The sequence below is a fragment of the Beauveria bassiana genome (genome assembly GCF_000280675.1).
Source record: "Beauveria bassiana ARSEF 2860 unplaced genomic scaffold BBA_S00011, whole genome shotgun sequence".
In the NCBI taxonomy this organism is placed as follows: domain Eukaryota; kingdom Fungi; phylum Ascomycota; class Sordariomycetes; order Hypocreales; family Cordycipitaceae; genus Beauveria; species Beauveria bassiana.
This window is the reverse complement of record NW_007930846.1, coordinates 198,195-224,022: the sequence shown is the minus strand read 5'-3', so window position 1 is coordinate 224,022 and position 25,828 is coordinate 198,195. Positions and strand designations below refer to the sequence as shown.

Sequence of the window (25,828 nt, the reverse complement as noted above, 5' to 3'; positions counted from 1 at the left end):
TGTCTCAATTTTCCTTCTTCTCTTCTTCTTCTTCTTGCGCTGCTAAGCAGACTCCAGACCATCTCTGCAAGCCCGACTTGTCCATCTACAACCTCACCACCGACGCCTCATTCCTCGCCTGGCGCACCACCATCTACGCCCTCGGCAAGGTGCCCCGCGTCTACATGAAGCTCTCGGGCGCCCTCTCCGAGATGCCCCCGGCCCTCCGCGCCCAGGACGCCGCCCACATCTTCCAGTCCACCTTTGGCTGGCTCGGCGTCGTCCTCGCCACCTTTGGCCCCCGCCGCATCATGTTTGGCAGCGACTGGCCCGTCTGCACCGTCGACATGCCCGACGGCCAGGGCTGGACAAGGTGGAAGGAGGTGGTCGACAAGATGTGCTGGATGGCGTCGCTCGACGACGACGAGCGCGCCATGATTTATGGCGGCACCGCCAAGGAAGCGTACGGTCTGTAAAGGCTGTTGTGTTTTTTTTTTTTCCTCGCGCACAAAGGAGTTGGAAGACTGCACAAATGCGAGTCGATCAATTGCAACACTCGAGTTCATATGACTGCACAGATTCCGAGTCAACAACATGTGCAAGGTCACCACATGTTGATATATGAAAGTAAAAACACACACACAAATCAACTCGCTCAAATTGACAATTTTAAAAACAAACGCAAGTCATCATCATTAGCAAAATTTCGAATAACAATGGTATCAACGCCAGTCGTCCAAGACGACATGGAAAAATGATCCTCTCTCATGATAATTCATCCAACACGCTTCACATATCCAGCGAAGCCAGCCATCCACCACGACGACATGAAAAGATGATTCTCTCTCATAATGATTCATCCGATGCGCTTCACGTATCCAGCCCATCCATCCATCCAGTCCATCCAACATTCATAACTTCATTCAGTTCCGTACAAGAAAAAAAAACCCGTCCAAAAGACCTCCCTCCGTCCCTCCCTCACTTTCACTGTCCACGACCTCGATGATTGCCCATCTTCTCAATCCCGCTCAAAATGCCACTCCTTCCAGGCATCGTCCTCAACCCTCCTCCCGCCGCCGTCGACCCTCCACGGTACGCCGACCCCGGTGCACGCAGACCCGACGCTTTACCCACGCTCAGCCTCCTCGGCGTCGTCGTCGTCGTCGTCGTCGTCGACGACGACGACGACGTTGCCATTGTATACATTGACGTCGGTCTTTTCCCCGGCGACCTTGTTCCCGCCGTCAATCCCGATTCAGGGATTCCCTTTCGTGACGCAGGCGTCTTGCTGCCACCACCAATACCACCACCACCAACACCAACAAAACTCTGCATCGACATCATTTCCTCTGCCAGCTGCACCAGCTCTCCCTTTTCCACCCTCTCCTGTTCCAATAATCCTCTCAAATTCCCATTATCCGCCTGCACCGACTGCACCTCTGCCTCGAGACGCTGCACCGTAGCGTGCAGTTCTCTCATCGTCGCGCGGTCGCGGCTCGCCTGCTTCTTGTCGGTTTCCGCATGTGCCTGCGCGGCGGCAATGACCGCCATGGTATCGTCCGGGTCGGCCGTCTTCAGGCTCGCATTCTCCTCGCGCAGCTCGTGCACGCGTCGCTCCAGCTCCTTGACCTTCTTCTCCCACCGCGCCTCGTACGACTTTTTCAAAGCCATCACCTTGGTCTCATGTTTGCCCTTGTAGAGGCTATGTAGTTCGCGGGCCACTCTCTCCACCGCCATTTCCACTTCTTTATTCGTCTGCTGCGGCGACGACGACGACGACGACGATGCCCTTTTCCCTTCCTCCGTCTCCCTGCCCGCACGCAGACCGGCAATCCTGCTCTCGGCCTCTTGGTGGAGCATCTCCGCCGCCTCGCGCCTCTTATCGCTCTCCTCCAGCCTCCGCTCCGCCTCTTCGCGGTCCCGCTGACCCTGCAGCAGCTCGTCCTTGAGTTTCCGCATCATGCTCTCCATCTCGCCGCCGCGGCGCGCCCAGTCGTCTTTCTCCGCCACCGCCTGCTCCCGTAGCGCCGCCTCTTCGCGGAGCTTCTCAAGCGACTCGCCGACGCGCGTCTCGGCGTCGCCCACCGCCGTCTTGAGCGCGCGCACCTCGGCTTCCTTGCCGCTCAGCGACGCCTTAAGCGACGAAATCTCCGACAAGAAGCCCGATTTAAGCGACTCGAGCTCGCGCGAGGAAATCGTGGGCACGCTGCGCGGCGTCGGCAGCGGTGGAATGTCAAAGTCGATGAGCGTTGTCGTGACGCCGGCTCTACTGGGCGTCGCCGCCGCCAGATTCGGCAGCGTGCTCGACGACGGCAGCTTCTTCTCCGGCGAGCGCCGCGGGTGTCGCAGCGAGTCGGTAAAGTCCATGAGAAGATTCGTTGTGTTGCCACCCTCATCTCTAGTGCTTGAACGCGACGACGAAACGGCAGACAGGGCTGCCAGCTTGGCGGGGCTCTGCTGCGCGCGCCAGTTGGCATAGCTCGTGAGCGTCGGGACAGCCGAAAACGTGCTAAACGTGCTGACCCCCGACTCGTCCGGATTGAAGCCGCCATCGTCTCCGTGGCTGCTGTTTGGGCTTTTATCCTCGTCGTCCTCGAAAATGTCAATCGCGCGCCGCAGCCCGCCTCCATTTGTCCGCATCGCCTCCTCTAGGCTAATCTGCCTCTCACGCACCGCCGCACCTCCGTCCCCGCCCACTTTGACCGGGAAGCGCTTCTCCGGCGACGAAATCTTTCTAGCATTTCGTGCTGGCGGCGGGCCCATGCCCTCTCCTGCGAGGTGCTGCTCCTCGCTGCTGCGCTTGCGGCTGAGAATCTTGAGTGGCGACAGCTCCGTCCCCGAAATGACACGGCTATGGCGGCGGCGGTGACCGGGCGACAGGGATGGCCCGCTGCCGTGATCCTGCTGGCTGCGTTGCGTGGCCGTCGTTATGGCGCTGGTGTTGCTGATAAGTGGCGACGACATGGCGTTGTTATCCCCGTCCTCGTCATTAAGGTTTGCAGACGTGCAAGACACCGTGTGCTTGCGAACCTCGTAGTCGTCGTCGAAGCGGCGGGGACTCGGAGAGCTGTTGAGAGCGGCATCACGGGCCGGTGATAGCGGAAACATGGCTTTCTTTTTGTAGTGACCCGTCGTCTTTCGTTTGCCGTGATATAGTTTTCGTGTTTCTTGTGTTTGTGTGCAAGCTCAAACGCATGAAAGCAGGGAAAAAAAAGGAAACTCGAGTATGCAGATCAATCATCCAAACTTGAGATGAATTTTTCGTCTGTTATTGTATGAGTTTCTTTGAAGATGGAAAAACAGAATGTCGTTTCATGCCAAAATAAAGCCGTCACCATGCCGGTCGTCGCTGTTGGAACCCACATGCAGGGAGCCGTCATATGTGATGGTGTTGGCCGAGCAACCGTACATTCGAGTACAGCTACACGTGACGGCAACTTGTGCATAACTTGTGCGGCCGCGCAGTGCGCATCGCTATGCATGATTGGAAAAATCAAATAAAGAGAAAATGCAGACATGTCATGTCAAAGAGGCTATATGTGTTTAAACTTGCATCGGGGCCCAAGGCGTAAAGTGTAGGTGATCTCGTATTCCGTAAAGAAGCGCACTCCATCGGAAGAAGTTCACGAGGACTCGTCCTAATTCCCAGAATTGATCGATTTCAGTACCTCGCCATTGCAGACAGTCACAAGTTATTCAAGGCCGCCAACGCTAAATCCTCAATAGCTTTTATTGTCATTCATAAATCGTCAACTAATAAAGCAACATGTCCAACGAAGAAGAAGAAAGCACCAAAAAGTGGTGGCCTGTTTCGAGGAAAATAAGAAATAGAATGCCATGAAAAAAAAAATGAATCAAGAACAGGTCATAAAGTCATCACCGGCTTTTTCTTGCGTCCGGTGTCTCTTCCATTTCCAAATAAAATGCCCTTTTTCCAACTCTTCCCAATGATAAAGGCATTCCAGAAAAGAAACAATAGTCATTCTCGCCTCGTTTGTATATAAGAGAGGCTTGTGAATTTCTCAACTGAGCTTTTTTGCTGATTTCCATGGCGCCCAATAAGCTTCAGCTTCATTGTTTCCACCTGGGGTTCGTAACAGGCGGTATGTACAAGAAGAAGATTGCCTCAACACGTCCAGGACCAGACAAAAATCACAATGTGAGAAATGTGCCTTTATGGGACAAGGCCTTCTTTTCGATCAGTCCAAAGATAATCGGTATGGTGAGGCGTGACTCGTCGAGACGCTGCGCAGCCGTGAAGAATTGACTGAATAAATGGTAACAAATCGTAAAAAATTCGTGACTCGTCGCGCATTGTTGTTGCAGGGATCGAAAAGAGTTCAAACCGCTAGCCTTGCGCTAGAATGACGCAGAAGTGACTAAAAATAGAATAAAAGTGAAGAATTTTGACAGTTGATGAAAATGGACAAAATGAACGGGATGCCCAGTAGCATGACGAATTGATTTGTCCATAGAAACAATTCGTCTTGCATCAATGGGCGACGCAATCATTAGGTAGTCATTATGACGCGCAGGCGGAGGTCGTCGTGACATGCAAGGCATGTGTGCTCATCGCCGGGGGGGTGCTCCGACAGCAGAGGCAGATTGGTTCATGGCGTCGTAGACGGGAGCGGGAACACTAGTTTCCATCATGGTCTTGCGACGCTTCAGGTCGACTGACCCAACATTGTTGGTAACTTCGTCGTCGTCACGGCCGCGCTTGACACCAGCGCTAACACCGTTGAGCACAGGACGAGGAGCATACCCATTGTTCATGGAACCCGGCATCTCGCCCGCGGGAGCATAGACATCACCGGTGGTAGCACCGTTGGTGGTAGGGCGATCGTTGCTCATGACATTGTAAAGGTTGCTCGACTGCTGCACGCGAGGAGGCGTGTAGCCACCATGCTGATAGTACGACTGGGGCTGCGCGGCAGTTCTAGGGGTCGCACGGCCAGAAGCGGGCGGGTGGTTAGGAGAACCCGTCATCTCAGGAGGCATGTTACTGCTGTCGCTGGGCAAAGCGCTTGGGGCGCTGTAATTGTACGACGCGCGAGTAGGGTCGTAGGAGCCACTGTCGTGGGTATACTCTGTCTCCTGCTCATGTTCACCTTCCTCGTCGCCAGGCTGCTGGGGAGCAGCTTGTTCAGAGGGAATGACACCGTTCGATTTGGCTTGGGAGTGGTCAGCAAGAATGCCAGTGGTAGCTGGTCGGCTCAATGGTGGAGCCATGTCGTGTTTGGGGTACGAACCAGCCTGACCGTACAGACGGTCCTGAGAGGAATTGGCAGTGCTCTGGTACGGCGACTGCTGCGTGGAGGGAGCAGTGTACATCTGGCGTTGGCTGTCGTAGCCGCCGTGGGCGCTCGAGGGGTACGACTGCAGAGATTGTAGTGAGGTACCGGGAGGCGTAGTAGCCTGCTGGCTGTTGATGCCTTGGCTGTGCCAGTTGAAGCCCTCTGAGGCACCCATGCCATTGATCACGCTCGAGGCACTGGTTGGCGGCGTAGGAAATGTGTGCGCGCGTTCTAGGCCGGGACGCGCCAACGAGCTGTGAGAGGCCAATGTGGGTTGATTCCCGGGAACCTGGGCCATGGCGGATTGCTGCTGGTGGTGAATTGAAGGCAACCCGTGGCTGGACGAGGTGCGCATCTGTTGGCCCTGGTCCTGCTTGCGGCGGTCGGCAGCGGCCATGACCTGGTTGGTACGGCTCTGGTTGGTGGGATGGTAGAGCAAAGAGCCAATGTTGTGTACAAACAGAGGATAGAGAAGCTCGGTAATCTTTTCCTTGTTGGCAAACTCGAGAGCCCGCTCATAAGGAATCCTTTCTTGTCTTAGTTTCTACGTTGTTGTACCTCGTGTGAATCAATCAAACATACCAGACTCCCTTGAGGTGCATGGGACCTATTTTTACCACATGGCGGATCTTTTCGCTCTTGAGGATACCATCGCGGCGGCCACGGGTCATGCCAGCGACGTTTAACAGTTTTGTGCCATTGATCATGTGGTTGTCTAATAAATGGTCAGTAGGTTATACCAAAGCACCCCAGCGAGGATCATCTCCGAAAGACGGGCCCGAAAAGAGCGTACCTTCGCGACGGGCTACACAGATGCCGCGGGCCTCAACCTGAAAGCAGAGACTGCCTTCGTCTTCCCAGAGAGTAGCAGTCACACGAGGCTTCATGCCGGGCGGGGGCTGCTGTCCGGTGCTGTCAAAATGGGCGTACGGTTGTTGCAACGAGTTTTGGCTGGGGACACCGCCCGGCAAAGGCAGAACGTTTTGGGGCGCAGCCATGCCGTTGGAGACGGATGGTGGCGCGGAAGGCGGCGATGTCAGGCCATTGGCGTAGCCGTAGGAGTAGGGTGCGGGATTGGAGTATTGGCCGTGGTTGGACTGCAGCATGGGAGGTGGTTGTTGGTGATAATGGCCCATGGCGCTCGAGGTGACGGTCTGAGGCGCAGAGGGCTGACCAGCCGAGAGGTGCTGGGCATAGTAAAGGTCGGGCGGGTGATTCATAGCGTCGTAGCGGACAATGTTGGTGGGGGGGCCTGTGATGGCGTTGAGGGGCAGAGTGGGCGAAGGCGTTTTGGGACCGTTGGAGGAGGCGGCCGAGGTGAAGGAGGATTGGGAGCCGTTATGGGAGGCGATGGAGCTCAGACGCGGGGAGGATGTGGTGGAAGATTGGGCGTGGCCAAGAGGAAGCAGAGCAAATGACGGTAATCTGTCAAGGCTCATAAATACTCGTCTGTCAAAGGTGCAACTAGTGAGAGGGGAGGGGAGAGCTTGTAGTACAACTCTGGCTGGGATCAGAGTGGCTGATGCGGCGGAACAAGAGAGGGCGCAAGCCTGCAGTCGTGGAGGTGACAATGGATGTCGAGGATGTTGTAAGAGGAAGAAACGCTGGCAGCAAGAGGCGCAAGAGAGTAGACGTGTGCGACGATGGTCGAAGAGAAGGCGTGCTGATCGTAAAAGGGCATCAATTACAAGTCGTCTTAATCGTGATACATTCGAGAGAGAAGCGGTTTCGCTAGGCAGAAGCTGAGCACGGCTGTCGAGAGAGGCAAGACAGACGGGTATATATGAGCGAACAAAAGGCTGAAGGGGGTGGAAGAGGCCGACGATGGTATCGCGAGGAGGCGGCGGCGTCGTCGGTCAAAGACGGGACGATTCGTTTGGCACGAGGCTGGAAGAGCCGGCAGAGCGGTAGTAGGAGGCGCGCGCAAGGTGTGCAAACGGTGAGGAGGTGTAGTCGGCGTTTGAATGTCTTGACAACGACGACAACGACGAAGACAGTGACAGCGTCAACTAGCGGGGGGCAGGTTAGATGGCGTCGACAGCTGCAATGCAATGCGGTTAGCTGCAAGGTTGACAAGACGGGAGGAGGCAGAGGCGCATGAAGAAGAAACGAGGAGACAATGGGGGAGCAAAGCAAACGGCGGGAGAGCGGCCGGGGAGGGGGGGATATAATGCAATTGAGAAGAAGGCTGGGTGCGCTGACCAGGGCAGAAGCAAGTAAGTACACGACGTGGTGGTGGTGGTGCAAAGCGGGCAAGAGTCAAGAGGGCAGAGGATGGCGGCGCAGCGCATCAACCAACATGCACGATGGCGAGGAATTGAGTGAGACAGGAACCGTTGTGGATTTGGCAGTAAAAGCAAGCAACATTAAAAAATGAAAAAGGGGATAGAAAAAGAGGAAGCCATACCGTTTTCTTTCTTTTCTTCCTTCCTGCCGTCTCGAAACAGAGTCTGAGAATTGGCGAAAAAATGGAGAGGTCGGTAAGCGGGTGGTGATGGGCCAAGGGGAGAGAGGGGGGGGTCTCGGCGGCGGAGGAGGGTTCAAGGTTTTAGGATGGGAAGAAGAAGCGGTTATAAAAGAAAAGAGGGAGTGAGGAAAAGATGCTTTTGAAGACCGAGTCGGACAATGGTTTAAAACGACGGGAGGATAGAAGAAAAGAAGAGAGAGAGGAGAGGAGGCCCTACAAGAAGCTGGAGCTTGGGCCGGGGATGGTTTTGTTTTTTTGGGCGTGTGGTGAGAGACGAGAGCAAGTGAAGAGGCCGGTCAACTTGGCCGGGTGCTGGGGGGGGAGGGGGCGTTCATGGGGGTTTTTTTGTGAGAGGGGGGGTGTATCAGCAGGAACAAGATGCTGTCCGTTTGTCGAGCGTACTCCGTACTGGTACTCCATAGAGAGCAAGAAAAGGCGCCGTTTACTCGGTCCCCTGTCCGAACATTGATTTTTTATTTATCCCTCTCTTTTTTTTTTGGCGCCCATCGGGAGGAGTTGGGCCACGGAGAGGAGCCTGAGAGGGGAGGGGGGGGGGGCCTTTGCTTCTGAAGGGGAGGGGTGGTCAAGATGGTGGACTGGGGGGAAGGACTGGGGACAATTCACAGGTAAAAAAAAAGGCGAGCAAGTAAATTGAAAAAAGATGAGCTAGCCGTAGGGTCCGGTTAGTGACAGACAGGGGACCAAGGGACCTTGCTGGTCTTGGGTCCAAGTTTTACCAGCTTGGGTCAAGCGGTGGGCAGACGAGATGTCCTTTTTGTTCCCATTCTTTTGGCCGGTTGTGTTTCTTATCTGTATTCAAAGAAGATTTATTTATATCCAAAGAAACCGTCTCTGGGGTCTTGAATCTGTTGCTGCCGCTGCAGGGGAATCGAGGCAAAAGAAAAAAAAATAGTCGAGGGAGTGATGAGCTGGGGCTGCAGAGACATTTGCCCAGCACTACCTACGTATACTGAGTACCTAAGGTACCTAGGTACTGGTAATACTCCTTCAAAGTACAGTGGCGTCTCCAGCGAGTGCCGTCTTTGTGCTGGTGAATTCTTTGCTGGTATAATTGTCAGTGAATTCCCAGTGTATTTTGTTCGTGAATATCGGGTATATTTTTTCATTGCATTCTTGGCCGGTGTAATTTGTCAGCGAATTATAGGCCAAGGCATTTCCCGTGAAATATCTGGTATAATTATATATCAAGTCCACGAAGTTTCTTTGCTGCTACACTCCAGTACAAGATCCGCTGCACGGTACCTACAGCAAGCCAAAGCCGCTCCTGCCAGATCCGCCCTCTACTTCTCCCCCCCATCTCACCCAATCTCACCCCTCTTCAAGCTGTTATACCTCAGCCCTGAATGACGGGCCAGCACACAGGCCGACGAGGACGAGCACTCTGAGTGGACCAAGCGGGCGTCAACTCACTCACTCACTCAACTCTTGTCTTGTGTCGTGTCGTGTCGTGTCGTGTTGTGTTGTCCTCAACAGAAGCTTGGGGCAGCCCTGGGCCGCTTGCCTCTTTGCCCGCAAGCATTCGCCCGCCAGCACTTGTATACTCAGGATGCACAATCATGAGCCATGTTGTCGAGACATGAGCCAGCTTTTCCTTTTTTTTTTCCCCTCTTGCCTGCGCCTCTACTAATAGTCCTATAATGTTTTGAATTTCACTGCCAACACATCTTCCATCTTCTTTTTTTTCCCTGCCTCTTCTTTTTTTTGGTAACACCAGATGCTAGTGGGCGATGGCCTACCATCAACCCCCCCCCCCCTTAAACTCTGTGCCACAGCTCCCGTCCGCCTTTCTCTCTCCTCAGCACCCAGCAGAGACATTCCACACCAGCCGCTTCACCCCCCTCCCGGGCCTCCCCCCCCCCCCCCATGTCCTCATCTCTCCTCTTGTCCCCGTAGCTGCTGACCTCTCAGCTTCCACCAAGTCAGTCGGTCAACCATCTGCCCTAATGATTTATAGCCCTTCCTTGTTCATTATTTATCCCTCTTTTTTTTTCCTGCACGATTCGGATCGTGCTTGTCGTCGGCCGTTCAATAGCATCGTCTCTCTCCCGATATAGCAGCCATCTCTAGTTGCCCATTTCGCACCCTGTAGCTTTCTTATCTCGTATCCGTTTCTCCTTCTCAAATCACCAGCTTTTTTTTTTTTGTCATTTGCCGTCCTCTGCCGTCCCAGCCCCGTCGCCAGTTGGCTCCGGATGGAGCTCGACAGGGTTGGCGAATCGCAGCCCGCACTCTACTGCTATCGGCCCTCGCGCGCGTGTGCGTGTGTTGTGTCGCCCGTTCCCTGTCCCGCCTTGTAAAAGAAAAGTGTGGGTGAATGTGTCAGTCGCTATATAATACACACAAGAGTCGTACCAATGACGCCTGAAATGAACGGCTATAGCCCATTCCGCCCGCCGCATTTCTCATTCAAATAGCTTCTCATTGGGTCGGTTAAACGGTTCTAGGTTAATGTGTGTGCCCCATCGTGAACCCAATTGTTCTTTCTCGATCAAGCAAAACAGCCCATCATGCTTCCATCTTCGCTAATTCAGCCCGGCAATCGATTCAAGCTCCAGTCACCGCCCAACAACCATGAAAGAAGAAAAGTAAAAACAGCCCTAGCTCCGATACGGGGACCAATCCAGTTGGCGCTGCCGGGCCCTTGGGTGGGTTGCCCCGTGGTCAGCAACGACGAGCTAGCTAGTTAGCCTTTTCGTCTCCGACAACAAAGCTGGGCCGCTTTGTTAGCCAAACTAGCTAACAGCCAGTGAATCTCGAGCATTCAGTTGTAGCATGATGGCTAGTTGGCCGCCGGTGGAGGCGGCCATGTGGAGAGGGGCGTCATCGCGCGCTCCCACACAAGGGCGTGTTGGCCAAGCCTCTGGAGCATCTTTCAATGCTTCTCGGAGCCAAGACGACAGATGTCAATGCCGCTGCAATGCTCCGTGTCTTGCATAAAACAAGATTGTGGTGCAATACCAGGGTCCTCTTTACAAGGACCGCTATCAGTATATCCGGTTCAGTTTCTGATAGACCAGAAACAAGCCTTTGGTATTCGCAATCCGTACCTAGTCTCAAAATGACTACTCCGTACTTTGTAGTTCAAATATAGCATGGTGCCTCCCTGGGGGTTGGTTGACCAGGGCATCACAGTTGCACGGGAGAGGTCAGAGCCCTCTTTTATCTCCCAATCATCATATATTGATTCAAAGCCAAGCAAGCTTGGGTGAGAGCCAAGCCCAGCCCCCCGGGCCGCTCTTTCATCCCAGCTTGTCCATGATGCCTACGTATTCAGTATCCTGTTGCCGTCTTCGTTTTTCTCGCTGCGTGTCTCGGGCGTTGTAATGGCCATGATTTACTTTTCTCGATTTATGCTTGGGTGGCCGGGGCCGGGGCCGGAAAAGCAGTTCCTTTTTCCACTCGTATGTACACTGAACCCCTGGTACGTCTCGACGCCGGCCGGCCGGCATTCTTTTTTTTTTTGCCTCGCCAGGGTCCTCTGTTTCCAACGTTATCCCCCAGGCCCTGTTCGTTGCATTCGCCTGCTCTCATGCGAACTTGATGCTTCTTGGCCCCGAAAATGACGCGCGCGTTGCATCAAAGCTAAGCTGCTGTTGGATTTCTAGCCAGGAACAGGAGCTTAAGCGATTAGATGTTTACCTCAAATGTATATATGGAGCCCAAGGTTCTTTGCCCTCCTTCTTCACTCTGGGGATCAGCTGACAGTGACCAATCCCGTCGCTACACCGCAAACTTCCAAGGGCTTTCCCTGTCCCTAGGGAAGATGGCGAGTAAAGCTGGGGAGCTGGAGCGAGCGCTGGGTTTCATGGCGACGCGGGAACGAGGCCCGCAATCGCCAGCGCATAGCCCATTCCTCCTATTCCCACCCAAGTAATAACTAACTACTCTATCAGCTTGGGCACCCGCGGCATTGACGAGCAAACTTTCCGTCTTCTCTCTCTCTCTCTTTCTCCTTCCCAGACTGCCGAATAGATTGGCGGAACGGCATTTCAATTCCATTTCGCAAGTTTCCAGGATTGTTGCATCTTTTGCCGGTTGACCCCCCTCCCCCTCCCCCTTCCCCCTCCTACACCGTCCGTGATCAATCTCTGTGCCGCCTCGTGCCCTTGTCCTAGACCACCCGCCCCCCCTGTGAACCATGGTCCATGGCCAGAAGTTGGGCAGGCAAAGTTTTGCTAGCCAGCGCCGAAAAGAGCCAGCCAGCCTCGCACGCTGTCTCACCTGTCCCCAGCCAGCCCGTTTCCAAGTCGTGCTAGCGGGCCCCGATAGCGCCGGCTAGGTTCCCAAAAATATCTTGGGGCCCAGATCGACCTGCATCCGACTGTTGCTTTTTTCTATGATTTTTACTTTCCTTACTAGGGAATTGTGCATGGCATTGGCATCAAGCGTGCATTGATGCAGGCTCGCCTGCCCTGTCAAATCTGGCTTATCGAAGACTGGCAGCGAGGGGTCAGATGGGACCCCCAGCAGCACAGCATCAGTGCAGACCGCCCACGCAGCCGTTGGTTCGCCCGCAACGCACAAATGCCACGAGGGCTTTTCCCAGCCACCAATCAGAGCAATCAATCATCGCAAGCTTTGGGAAGAAGAGGAATACTCAATCAATTAGCAAAGGAATTGATTGTCCAATAAATTTGGCCTGACACAGATAGAATTTGGCCAATGATCAAGTGGCTGGGCTGGCCATAGGCATCAAACCACATCACAGCGGAGCCGCCATGGAGCCCTATGGCTGGTTACCAACGAACTGTGGCAGCCACCACCAGCAACACCAGCAACAACCACAGTCCTTGCCCAACTTGGCCCGTCACACACTCAGTATGAACAACGGCAACAACTTGCGCAGGGAATGGCGAGCGCCCAGCCAGCCCAGCACCTCATAATCACCACAGACTGGTCCATGCCAAGCGTCATAAATGATCAAGTTACTCCATTAACGAGCGCGGGTGATGATGGACGACCCCACCAGCAGTTTGAGTTGAGTGGCAACGCGTTGAACCTGTCAGCGGCCGTCGCCAGCTGGCAAGTGGGGCAGCCGCCGGCTCTACAAGCACAGCGCTTCGTACCTAAGTACCCAGGTACGGAGCACGTAGTTATCTCAGGTGCGGATAGCTGGCTCTTGGTGGGCTTTGGGGCGCTGTTCAGCCCTCGGCATCCAGAGTTGGGTACCTTACCAGGCTCACACCGCTGAAGGGGTCCGTTATAGGGCGCCCCCTCACTGAAGAGCTTCCACCTTGAGATCTTAGGTACCTAGGTAGGTATAGGTGTCTCGCGTAGCGCCCAAGGTATTCCCGTTTGCCAGCGTCTTGACTCCGTCCGGCGCCAGCCCACATTCTCCCGTCTCGCTTGCATCAATCGTGCCTGCCATCACAGCTTTACATGTTCGCTTTTACCCACCCTAGAGTCTTGCACATCGAATTGTCCTCCATCTTCTGTAGCATCTTCTATTTCCTGTCGCTTTACAATCCTTCTCGGCGCTGAAAATTTTCGATCTCGGCCGGTCCGCATTGGCTCTGGGCATAAAACACTGCCCCCACAACCGTCAAGAATATCCCAACACAAAGTCAAAGAAAACACACCACCACATCAATTAATTGTCGACTTCGCCTCTCGCAATATCGCGGTCCACACAACCATCTTGTTCGGGAAATGACCCCGCCAAGGCTTGGGCTGCCTCAAAAGCTCTTTCCCAACATCTTAGCCAGATACCACCTCCTTCAACCACGCCCTCGTTTGCTCCGCCGCTGCATCGCCAATACATGCCAGCAGCATCTTGCACAATCACGTCAAGCTCCAGCCATTGCTCAGTGCATTACCAGCGTCGGGTCACTCGGCATGGGAATAGCGGCGCATAGCAATTCGCCCGCGCCCATGATGCTTTGAGCCGGCTGACACTGGTCCATGTAACTGCTATTATTACAAGTACACCATCACCATCCTCCACCAGCCACAAACCCTGTAACAGGCTAACCACGCTAATCTGTTGCTGACCATCTTGATCCTTGGCCCCAGCCACCCAGCTTATTACTCTTCATTGTCAACAACATCCGCAATGCTGTTCGTATTGACGAATACGACCAGCCATGGGCAGCATGGCCTCCATGGGCTCTCTGCGGCTGTTTCAGTCCCGACCGTCTCGAACCCCATCAATTGATTGCCTTATTCACAACATGGGCAAAATACTAGCACGACCAGCATTTGACAGCATCTCGGTGGCTACACCCCCCGTGATACCGTCCCCACACGCTCGATCTTGCACCATCCCAGCCGCTCGCCACGAACAAGTCCCTCGCACCAGCGCCACTTACCCTAATACTATCAGTAGAAACTGCACCTCTGACGATACCGGATCCAGCGTCAGCACGAGGCTGTTTCCTGGGATGCTGCTGGGCTTGCCACCATCAAGCCATGCGCTTCTGCCGTTCCACTGCTTGACTGCCTCTTTGTGCGTCCTACCTCATCGACTCCGTGCATATCTTCAGAAGGAACGGCTCAGCGGCTAGAGTGCGTCATGTACTCCGAAAGCTTGAAATCCCGGCCTGCCACAGTCAGCGCCCCCAACCTGCAGCAAAACGGGCGCGCAGATAGCCCCGCCAAGCTGCCCACGGTCAATGCAAGATTCCGACTCCGACCGCTGTCAGACCAGCTTGCCAGCGGCCGGTAGCCAACCAGTCTCGGTTTTCATTTGGATTTAGAAGCGCTTGGGCTGCATTGCGGTACCCTGAACCAAGGCTGTGCATTACCGACTCGATACACGACCAGAATGCACCACACCTTGCGTCCTTCCGAGACACTATGCTGGCAGCGTGGCAGAGCTCTCCACGTACCCTCGTTTCGCCCCCATCCTTCTAAACTTTACATCTTCCTTCGCAGCTGTGTTGGACATGGCCAGACCTCGTATCCTTCATCTTTTCTCCTCCACACCCTTCTCGATGGCACAGCGCACATGGGATTGGGGCGTTTTGAATGCCTCCTCCATTCTCTCCCCACCTCCCCAACGCCTCAGTGGGTACTATCATTTTATTTTGCTTCAATATCAGCCAGCCATGCGACTCCGACAAAGGCTGTTGCTGTCGACAATCGATTCTGCCCTGAAGCATCGTCGCCGACGATTTGTGCGCAGAGTCTACATTTTCCTTCGCCTTTTACGAAAACGCACTTTCGGCCAGTGTCCGTCTGGTACGCCCCAGATCAAAGTACACCCCATGGAACCGATCTGGACACAAGATGCTATCCACGTATGCACATCATCAAGAGGAGCACCGCCGGATCTTGTACATAATCTGCTTGGGCTGACCCATGTGGACCTCGGGGCCAGCCTTCCAGCAACACCTTTCTCTGACAATACAAGGAGCTGGTAAATTATTTCTTATTGCCAGGTTTGATGCGGCGGCGTTCCGCATAGGAATATCGATGGCGCTGATAACTACAACTAGACTGGGAACTTGGGCGGATTAATCCACGACTCGGCCGATGCCGTTGCAAGCCGACGCCGCGACCGCAGCCTAACCAATGCAATGCACGATAAATCGCGCCCCTCCCATGCATAATTGCTGACTGCATAGCTGTCAGGTATCTACGTCAAGGTGTGATAACAGCCACTACACATGTGGCAAGCTGCGTTTTGACAGCGGCCAGTCCCTGCAGCCAACTAGTCGGGGGGCGATTGGCCGATTGAGCACTTGCATGACATGCGCAGCGGCTATGTAGGTCTCAGAGCAGCCAGTTAGTGTGACGACGACATGTTTCGCCGTTTGAAAACCGGGTTATCAGTGTAATTTTGTCATGACAAGACAGAAAGCCAAAGCCAAAATCGGCTCAAGGCCTTCCCGACAGTATCAGTAAGACGGTCGCATCATGCCACTATGCTCTGAATCCAGCCAGCAGTGCGATATAGGAATATCGGGGGTTGTTGCTACTGCGACGCTATTTCTGGCTGCATAATACCTGCCGCGCCTGTGGGACGAAGGAGGGGGTAAGCAGAAGCTCGGCGCCCATGTGGGAGGAGCATCGATGGCATTCTCGGTGGATGGCTCCGTCGTGGTTTCGCCAGCCCGCGCTCCGTTTTCCGTGCATACATTAGTCTTCCCGCGTAACCCCATCCAAGGCTGCAGAGCCGATGGGTGACTCTGGCCCGTGGCTACAGGGTTTGGCAGCGATCGTCTACGCCAGGGTCTTTGGGCCTACAGCTTACTGCTGTTTTCTCTCTAGCCGCTCGCAAGACCTTGACAAAAGTTCTTGCGTGTCACCGGAACCGATTAACATGTCCACAGGTGACCGAGCTGCAGGAACAAGCAAAGTGCTTGTTGAATTACAACGCTGCTGCTTGTGTTCGATTCGAGATGCCAGACATATAAAATGCTATGGTGTCTCACAAGCCGCCAACTACATTGAGCGAGCTAGCAACCGGGATAGCACTCAAGCTTTCCAGAGTTGGCGAATGCGATGGCAAAACTATCCAGGCCGGATCGAAGGAGCTACAGCTAACTGAGTCAAGAGTCAAGACTCAATACGGCGCGCCGTGTTGCCACGAAGAATTATACTCGTCCGCAGAGTAGCCTTGCTGTGGTGGATTCTCGCCTTTTCTTCTTCCTTGTCCATCCACAACAAAGTGGCGTCGGTCGGGACAGGGGTTGGGAGCTGACCACCAGTAGTCCAATGAGGGCTTTCCACGTTGTTCTGGCACACTGGCAATGTCCGCCACTACAACCTCAATTGGATAAGATGCGGGCGGACCAGCACTGCGAAGGCCGATGGGCAAAAGCCCAGGCCGCTCTCCTCCACTTGGCTCAAATTTTGGGCCGTCTTTCCAGGTGTGTTTTGTCGGGGGAGCGAACGACTGCCTAAGTTTACTCAGTACGATTCAAGGTGTGAGGGTTGGAAGGATTCGGATATTGACAGGGGCGTGGGCATAGACCAGGCCCGTGATGAACTGACAGCGCATTATTATTGCTGGGATCATTTAAGCGATTGACTAACAGCCCGAGGATTATTATGCTGTTGCAGCTGAAGTGAGCGTTGCTCGGATCTGCTTGCGATTCAGGTCTCGATAACGATGCTCTTGCTTATGCACAAATGCCTGGCGGATCTACAGACGCACAAGGGCATTGTGCCTATACCGCTACATGCATTAGATCAAAGCCTCTGCCGGTCATGACCCCCCATGTTGGAGAGGCAACTTGAAGTGAGGCGAAAAAGGCTGGTCATTTATGCTGATGGATGGGATTGATTGTCTCGTCTATCCATACTCGGTACTGAGTACTTAGCGTCTATTCGGGGGGGCGTGGCACAGGACCTTGGTTGTGCGACGAGGGCTGGGTCTTGTGGGTGAACCAGGGTTTAAGTTATTAGCTTGAGAAAAATTGTGCGTTGGCCAAGCCCGCCCGCACCTGGCTCTTTGCCAGAAACAATAGCGTCTGTATGGCTCGGCGCGAGGCAAGCAACAAGCTAGCTACTGGTGCAAGTGGTGCAAGTGGTGCTACTGGTATGGATTTAAGCCAAAGAGAAGCAAGGCTGGAAAACTGACTACCCCACGCCGAACTGATGATTATGCCCTGCCCAACCAACCACATGCCCTGACAAAAGGGCACGCACGATAGCACAGGCAGTGAAGGGGCGGCGCAGTCGTATGCACAAACTTGATCGGAACTTGTGGCCCGGAAGTTTGCTATCAATTCACTTTTCGCCAATTTTGGGAATATTGCATTGGGTAACGCGAGATTCTGCGAGCGACAAGGACGGGTCCATCTGATTGATGGCTGGATGTGGATGGTAGCCCAACTGGCCGTCGTTTTATAGTTGGATCGACTATAACAGTCTAGGAGGCCGGTTCTGCACGCGTGCTTCCGCGGGTTGCCACATGTGCAGTTTGCATACTGGAGTAATGCAAGCAAAGCGATTCCCGTGCCACCTTGCTGCGCTGGCTCAGGCTGAGCCACTCCATCGGTGGCTTTTTATGCACAAAGTATGCGCGCGCAGCTGTGCCGGATCTTCCCTTTATCGAGCAGCTGTCCTTTTTTTCTCTAAGGGATCAAGAAACATTTTCTTCGCCTCACCGAGCAGCAGAGAGAGAGTGTGTGAGAAGGGCTTTTGTCGCCTTTGCCCTGAGTCTTCTCACAAGAGGAAAAAAAGAACAGGTGGGATTTCATTCTCGCCCTTCGGCCTCGGCCAGGCAAGCTAACTAGTCCAGCGAACGACATGGTTGAGCCGAAAGCAAAGACCACCCACCTCCCAAATCTCTGGCAAACCAGGGAGGGTCTGGGGCGTGGGGTTTGCAAATTCGAGGCGGCCGCAAGATAAATACTATTTAATGACCTTGGTAAGATCTCCGCCACTCCGAAAGATAGTCTGTCAATGACACCTATGTAGCTACTCGGCCGGTGGCTGATTTTTTCGTTTTTCTCGCATAATGGCAGATGATCCTTTTTATCTCTTTGCGGCGTAGGACCATGGAGCAAGGCGGCACGACGTGGAAACGTCAGCAAGCTAATCGGTCAAGTGCTCGGTCGAACCACTTTACAGCAGCTTTCGGATCAAAAAGGTTGTGTCAAAGCTTGATTTGCTTTCTTTTGACATTCAAGCAAGACTGCACTTTTTGATTGTTTTGCTGTAGGTTTGCCATGTTTCTGACTGACTCTTGTGCCCTTGTGGTCGGGATTCGTCTTTGATATCCAGAATGTCTTACTTGAGGCTGGGCGACTGGGGTTCAGACCAGCCAGCGTTAAGGCGACCACATGCGAAGTCGATGCAACACCCCCCCCCTCCCCCCCGTGGATTCGGTGCATGCCCCTCACCGCCTGTTGCAGGCAGCAGCAGTGCATTGTCGCGCTGCGCTGCCATCTCCTTCCCGTGTGGCGAGACGCAGGCTGAAGGATGTGTTGCTACTACTGGCCCTTTTCGCAGGCTGTGCCCCTCTTTCCCTTGCATACCCGGATGTGCGTTGAACTAGTGGCCTTCGTCCCAAGCCAGATGGGCTGTTCTGGCGACGTGTCTGCATGTATCTGCATGTATCTGCATGTAGCTCTTCATGGGAGGGTGTGCAGCATCAATGATATAGTACTTGTGCAGAATGGTGTGAAGAGAATAGGAAATGGTGCCCATGCACATGTGGCTGACCTCTCTGTCCAAACACACAGGGAGGTGATGCTCGGGGGAGCTGGGCCTCGACGCTTCGACAAACGGTTTTTTTTTTCAGCGCACTGGAACAAAAAGTCTCGGATTTGGGCACGGCAGACAAGCTCTTGTTTGCTCAAAGTAATGTGTCCCATGACGAGATACAAGATACCTGACTCGATGTCATACAAGAGATGCTGATACGGGTCACATTTGGTGACATTTCAGCCCTGGATATTGAACGGATGACCAGGACCCCTCCGTTTCGAGGTGCAGGGTTCACGTCCAATGGAGGGGTGGTCAATCTTATGGGCTGAGTTGTCGATACAAGGTGTGCCGGCCTCTTTTCTGACGAGTTGAACTTGTTTAAAGAGATGACTTAATTTTTCGCCCCCAACAATCTATAAGATGGGGGGGGGGAGGGGGTGTGGACAGGGTGAGCAAAGAGGGAAACAAGACGGGATGCAGTGCATGCATGCGTGCGCCGCAGAGTTTCCTTTTGTGTCAGGTACAGAGCACAGTAACACCATAGGCAAGAAAAAGAAGAGAGACATGCGTGGTGCATCTCCAAAGATCGCAGATGGACACGCAGGTGGGGGGCTCGTTCGTACGGACAAGACCAGTGTGCATATGCCGCCCATCTCAGCATCCGCCGCCGCGAAGGCTCTGACTATTAGTATCCAGGGAAGCTAGCTAGACTAGAACGGCAATGCGGCGTTGCGGTGCTTTCCGATTACGTAGTGGATATTTGATACAAGGAAAAAGGCTCACTACTATGTACGGAGTAGCTTGTGAAGAGCTTGTGAAAAAAGGAAGCAAAGATGAGGCAGAGAGAGGAGTTACTACTAGTAACAGAGTCCCGCAAGTGTGCATAGAGGCACATTAGTCTTCCCGTGCGGCAAGCCCACCAAACCAGGAGGGGGGGGGCAGGTTGGGACGGGGGTGGTTAAAAGAAAAAAAAAAGAAAAGGGAAAAGAAAAAAAAGTCACAAAAGAGGAATTGGAATGTCACTGCTGCGTTGTTTTTTTTTTTTTCCGGCCAGCGTCCCCATGGGATGGATGTAACGCTGTGAGGCAAGATGGTCGGCGGGCTGGGGAAAGATGAAACGGTGCGTAAGAAAGACTGACGCCGAACGGTACGGATACCATCGTCCCCTAACTAGTATGTCTTGTCTGAGATGATTACTCGGCCATCTCAAAGTCTAACTATGAACAAAGGACGTGCGTTGCCGGTGCTTGCTGTACAAGACGTGGGCTACGGGGTAAATAAGCACGTCGGAATAATAACGTTGTCATGTTGGAAAATCTGCACGACCCCCCTTTTGTGCTGTTGCATGAACGGTCCTGCAATGAAAAAAAAAAAAATGAAAAAAATCAAAGAGCCGAGGAAAGGTATACTACGAGGCAGATATGAGCTTTCGCCGGAAAGGGAAGAAAGGAATATTTAGTGAGAAATAATGGTCTTATTAGCAGACATTGCTTGGGGATTTTCGTAGGATCTTTTGCAGCGCCTCGGTGGCGGCGGCGACAGTGGGGTGGTTGGTGGGTGGTTCCTTTTGCCGAAGGGTAAGTAGTATTCCGTATGGATGATATTAGATGCGTATGAATGAAATGGGCAAGGCTAGGAATTTCTCGTTTAGATTTACGAATCGGATTCTTTTGGTGATTGGGCTAAATTATGGTCATTATATGAGCGAGATGATGGATGCACCCCACGTAACGATTGGCTAATATTGAGCAGTTTTATTCCTCACATTTCCTTCATTTCCGTCTACGAATAGGGAAAGGACAAGGACAGTCTGAAAAAAAAGGGAACTTTCCGCTGAAATTTTGTTAGAGACTGGCTTGACCGAGCCCATGGGGTGATAGCGGCGGCGGGAGGGCGGGCGGGCGGGCCAACGGGTAGGCAGGCTGCAGCCCAGCCCACGGCCCCCCCATGGGCAGTTTTGAGAATGACAAATGGGGGGATTAATTAGCCAGGGCTGATTTCTTCATTCTATCTAGTTGGGGCAAAAAAAAAAGAAAAGAAAAGAAAAGAAAAGAAAAAGATGCGTACATGCAACAACAAGGGGGGCTGAATGAAAGAGAAAGGTCCGGGGGCTCGGGGCGGCACGGCGTGTTGATGGATATCAGTAGGTGGATATGTAGGACCATGCATGGGCTTTGACTCGTCGTCGTGACAAAGGCGGGAGGGAGGTGGATATTGTTTTGTTTTTCAACTCGTTGCCACGACTTTGAAATCTTTCTTTTAGGAAAAAAAAGACGTAAAAAAAAGATATAATTAGATTTTTTGATTAAATCTCGTCACACATCATGTAGAGGAAGAGAGATTGATCAATGGAAACAAGGTGGGTGGTGCAAGATATTTTTTGCACGTCATGCAGGCATGGTGTGCATGAGCAGGTGACAATGGCATGTTGTGTGGGTGGTGTTTTGACCGTTTGATGAGTTTATTCATAGTTGAACCTAGTAGTTATACATGCTGAAGAGAAGCCCGCTAGCGGGAGGAAAAAAAAACTAGTTATTGGAGATTTTTTTTTTTACGCCCATGTAGATGAACGATCACGGCAAGGGAAAAAAGAAAGAAAGAAGAGGCGTTGGTGAAACAGACGCTATGATGAAAAGGCGGGGGGCGGCGGCGGCGGCGGCGCGGCGCGGCGCGGTCACGAGTAATGAATGGGAAAAGAGAATTTGACACAGACCCGTGAGGCGGCGCTTGGACGTACCAGTACGTGGTAAATTCATATCAAGATGTGTGTGTGTGTGTGTGTGTGTGTGTGTGTGTTGTGTGTGTGTGTATGTGTGTTCAAAGTGTGCGTGTTGTGTGTATGTGTTTGCCCAAGCAATCTTGAAAGGAGGGGGTCAATAAAGAGCTCCAGACGGGAATTTGTTACTCAAAAGAGGTGTGAGATGAGATCAGCAATCGGCCAATTTGATGTCATTTTCCCCAGCAGAAAAAAAATCGCGTATAAAAAAAACGGCGACAAGAAAGAAAGATTGATGGCTGGGGGAATCATTGTTAGTAGGGGGGAGGAGGAGTGGGCAATTTGCTTTTTCCCGCTGTGGGCTTTTGTTTAACGCTCTCGCGCGCGCATACAAAGTACACAGACATCCGTCGGCCTCTCGGGCTTTTTCTTACAACGAGGGTGACAAATAGATAATCAATGTACAAGTCTTGGCTCAACGAACTCTTTGATAAAGCATGTACATATGTACTAAAGGGTACTCTTTTTTTAAAAATAGCAGCACAGGAACATGCAGAGCCGATTGCTGGGGGGAGGGGGGACAAGTTCCGATGGCAGGGGGTAGCGACACCCCTAGTCATTGTTGAGAGACAGATTTTGACAGCTATACGGACTTGTATAGATTAAATTATGAACAATGTCAACGGGAGAAGAAAAGAGGAGCTCTTGTGTAAGATGACATTTCTGCTGACTCCCATTTACGTATTTACATCCGTACAAGGCAGGGGTTTTTAAAAGTGTGGTTCTGAGGGGCCGGGGGGCCGTGGTGTAAGTTGATAGTCGGGCGAGATTGCCGCACATGTCCACACCCGTTCCGGGTCGGCCAAGACGAAGGGGGCCAGCTGAGTCCTAATAATGGGCAGAATCACGCATTTATTACAAGGCTTGATGATGATGTTGATGATAATGGTGGTGGGGGTCCAACAGGATAAATGAATGAGCCACCCGAGACGGCGGGGTACTGATAGACGAGCCGGCCGAGATTTCAGCGCCTTTATACTATTGATTATATCACCACATTATTACTAGTTATGGTAATGGTGGGAAATGAGCGAGCATTGTCAGACTTGACAGGCCCTCGATTGGATAGTCTTGTCATTGTCGGTTTTTGTCCATTTCACATCGGATGGGGTGTGGTTGTTTATTACAGAGTAATAATAATATGTGTGCTGAGATATCCGCCCGGCTTTGGTTCCGGACGGGAAAACGGGGGGAGGATCCGAGCTGATTTGTTGATGGAGGGGGGTGTCTGTCTTGTTTGTCATGTCAATTGATTGAAAAAATAAAAAAAAAAAGATAGTATCAAGGGTAGAGGGGTCGGCGATGATATCATGACCATTATTACCGACCAAAAAAGAAAGAAGAAGAAAAAAAATAGAGATACACCCGATGAAGAAAGAAAGAGAGCGAGAAAGATGAACGGTTTTTCTGCAATAACGGGCCGTTGCAGCCGGGACGGAGACCCCGCCTCTTTGCTTGCTACGGAGTATATACGTACATGTGCTGAAGATGGGCTGTTCAGGGCTGACGGTAATGATGACGATGATGATGATAATCATGATAATAATGATGATGATGATGATGATGCATTGATAGATGGCAATTATTGCAGGCATTGTCGGCAACTGTCATGCATTTGCTCCGAGGGCGTGTGTGTGTGCGTGTGTGTGTGTAGCATCTCGTACAGTCACTCACAGTCTGTCCCCCATTTTTGACCCCTGCCGCCTCACCCAATTGCGGTTTCAATATTGATAATGGGAAATTGACCATGCGCAACGTCGAATCATACCATTTTCATACATTTATTCATTGATTCATTTGCCTATCTTTTGCTTAAGCCCTCAAGACTCTATCCGTTTCTGCAAACTACGAATTTCGGCCGCCTCCCTCCGTGCCGGGCTAAAATAAAATATGGGCAAACGGGCCACAGATCCAAGTCCCCCCCCCCCTCTTTGTTATTACAAGGGGAGAGAGAGGACGGCGGTCATGTTTGCTGGGTTTGTGCTGGGGCTGAGAGGCTGGGCTGAGGCTTTTCCCGTGGACAGCCCCCGGCCGGCGCAACCTTTTCGTGACTTGTTGAAAGACAAACAAACAAGACTCAAAATTTGGTGATACAAACGACCGCTCTCTCTCTCTTTATTTCTTATCGGTCAACGTTTGCTTTGACGTTTGAAACCCGGTGAGAAGAGCTGCATGGTCCAGCGAGATGGAGGGGCACTGGGGGGGTGCGCAAAATGCACACACTTCATGTACAGTCTTGCATGTTACATGAAATCGGCATCTTGCAGCTGACAGGTACACACGCTGTACGCTTGAGCAATTGACAGCTTACTTGTACATGTCTGTACATTTACTCCGTACAGTAGCTTTACTATCTGCGAACCATTCTCGAGTCCCTAATGTGTGTCAATTTTTTTTTCCCCAAGTACCGGAAACTAGATGGCACAGCAAGATGAATGAAAAAGGCCCTTGTTGGCCCTCCCGCCAGAGCTTGGACTTGCCGGCTTATTGACCGGATATTTGTTGCCGTATTGACAACGTTGCTGTCTTTTTTTCTGTCTTTGTCGTCCTATTTCTTTTTAGTGTAAAATACTTTTCACAAAAACATGACAACAACTCGTCTCAAAGAAGAGCGTGGTTGGCGCGTCTGTCCAAAATGGACAGTACACACACAGACACAGACACGCGCACAACTCCATGCAGCACGACAGTTGAACAAGTGTTGAAACATTGAACAACAAGAGCCTCATCTGAGTCTCTCAAAAATTACCGACAGTTTTTCAGAGACTTTTTTTTCTTCTCAGAAAAGTGGCACTCTCGAGATGTGTTTGTCCTACGCTTCAGTATCGCCTAGCGCGTCTTGTCAACTCTTCACCGCGTTGGCGCGACGGGGCAACCAACGACCGTGAATTTTCCCAACCCAACCAACCAACTTTCTTGTCTCTGCCGCAAAAAAACACTCTTTGACACGGGAATCACCACACCCTACAACACCCGTCAGACAAGGCCAAACGGAGACAAGTGCCGTGCAACCCGCTATGAAGACGTACACAAATCCCCTCCCCAAGCCGCCGCCGTCCTCCCATCCCCGGCCCTTTGACCCGTGGAACTCGTCCTCGACCGGCCACCAGCGCCGCGAGGCATCCCGCCGCGAGACCGATGGCGTCTCCGAAACCTCGTGGCGCGCGTCCCGCGCCTTGAAAATCAACCAGCAGCTAAAGACACAAAGCCACGTCCCGCCACCGCCACCGCCAGCGTCGCAAGACGGTAAACCCACGCAACGACAACCAAAGAGCGTCATGGAAATGCTGGTCAGGCCTGGCTCCATGAAAGAGACCATGTCGTCTTTGGCAGTGGTGGCAGAAGAAGCATCATCAGAAAAGGTAAAAAAAGACGAGGTGGCGCGGAGAAATGGAGAGAGCGCCGGCCAGAGCCTCATCTTTGCCGGCCTGGTCGTCCACGTCAACGGCAGCACGGCGCCGCTCGTCTCAGACTACAAGCTCAAGACGCTGCTAGCCGCCCATGGCGCACGCGTGGCGCTGCATCTCGCCCGGCGGCACGTCACGCACGTTGTCCTCGGACGTCCAGCAGGCAGTATCAGCGGCAGTATCAGCGGCAGCAGCAGTGCGGGATGTGGTGGCGGACTGGCGGGCACCAAGATGGACCGCGAGATTCGGAGACGAGGCGGCAATGGTATCAAATACGTTGGCGTTGAATGGTATGTTTTTTTTCTTTTCCTCTTTTCCTGTGTTATTTCCTCCGTTGTTGTTTTTTTCAAGGAAAAAAACACAAAAAGAAAAAAGAAAAATCAAGAAATACCGGCCCATCACAACGGCCCGTCTGCATGTCTTGATGCAAACAAGTCTATGATGGGTAAAAAAAACAGCAACATCCATCCAACCACCCCTCAGCTAGGCAGACGCAAGAGGGGAAAGGGAAAAAAAAGAAAAGAAGAAAGCTAAAAATAAATTGTACTAACATGTCTCAGGGTTCTTGAAAGCATCCGCGTCGGCAGACGCCTTCCCGAGGCGCGATTTGCAAATCTCGACATTGCCCCCCACCGACAGTCGAGCGTCTACAGCCTCTCCAAGAAGCCAGCCTGATTTAGGGAACCCCCCCCCCCCTGCTCCTCAATCTCCAACATCACAACAACCGAGAAGCAAGGAAAAAGAAGATTGCTTCTTCCGTAATGGCCCCAGACAAAGGATC

At 52.7% G+C, this 25,828-nt stretch overlaps 4 protein-coding genes across 4 annotated transcripts in view; 2 read left to right on the top strand and 2 right to left on the bottom strand.

The window, feature by feature from the left end:
* BBA_04715 (amidohydrolase-like protein) overlaps positions 1–455 on the top strand; it is a gene marked incomplete at both ends in the record, with an annotated part of 1,247 nt that extends 792 nt beyond the window's left edge. Inside the window, one exon of the mRNA XM_008599812.1 lies at positions 58–455. Within this exon, the coding sequence (XP_008598034.1) occupies positions 58–455 (398 nt within the window). The remainder of the gene's footprint in view (positions 1–57) is intronic.
* A 508-nt stretch (positions 456–963) lies between these two features.
* Positions 964–3,087, bottom strand: BBA_04714 (uncharacterized protein; the record flags this gene model as incomplete). Its single annotated transcript, XM_008599811.1, has 1 exon — positions 964–3,087. The coding sequence occupies one exon, from the start codon at positions 3,085–3,087 to the stop codon at positions 964–966; it is 2,124 nt and encodes a 707-aa protein (XP_008598033.1).
* A 1,461-nt stretch (positions 3,088–4,548) lies between these two features.
* Positions 4,549–6,715, bottom strand: BBA_04713 (KilA-N domain-containing protein; the record flags this gene model as incomplete). The annotated part of the gene is made up of 3 exons (XM_008599810.1): positions 4,549–5,803; positions 5,859–5,991; positions 6,070–6,715. The coding sequence occupies 3 exons, from the start codon at positions 6,713–6,715 to the stop codon at positions 4,549–4,551; spliced, it is 2,034 nt and encodes a 677-aa protein (XP_008598032.1).
* An 8,276-nt stretch (positions 6,716–14,991) lies between these two features.
* On the top strand, positions 14,992–25,722 carry BBA_04712 (BRCA1 C Terminus (BRCT) domain containing protein; the record flags this gene model as incomplete). The annotated part of the gene is made up of 3 exons (XM_008599809.1): positions 14,992–15,002; positions 24,621–25,337; positions 25,608–25,722. 3 exons carry the CDS (start codon positions 14,992–14,994, stop codon positions 25,720–25,722), a joined length of 843 nt encoding a protein of 280 aa, XP_008598031.1.
* Positions 25,723–25,828: the final 106 nt, after the last annotated feature.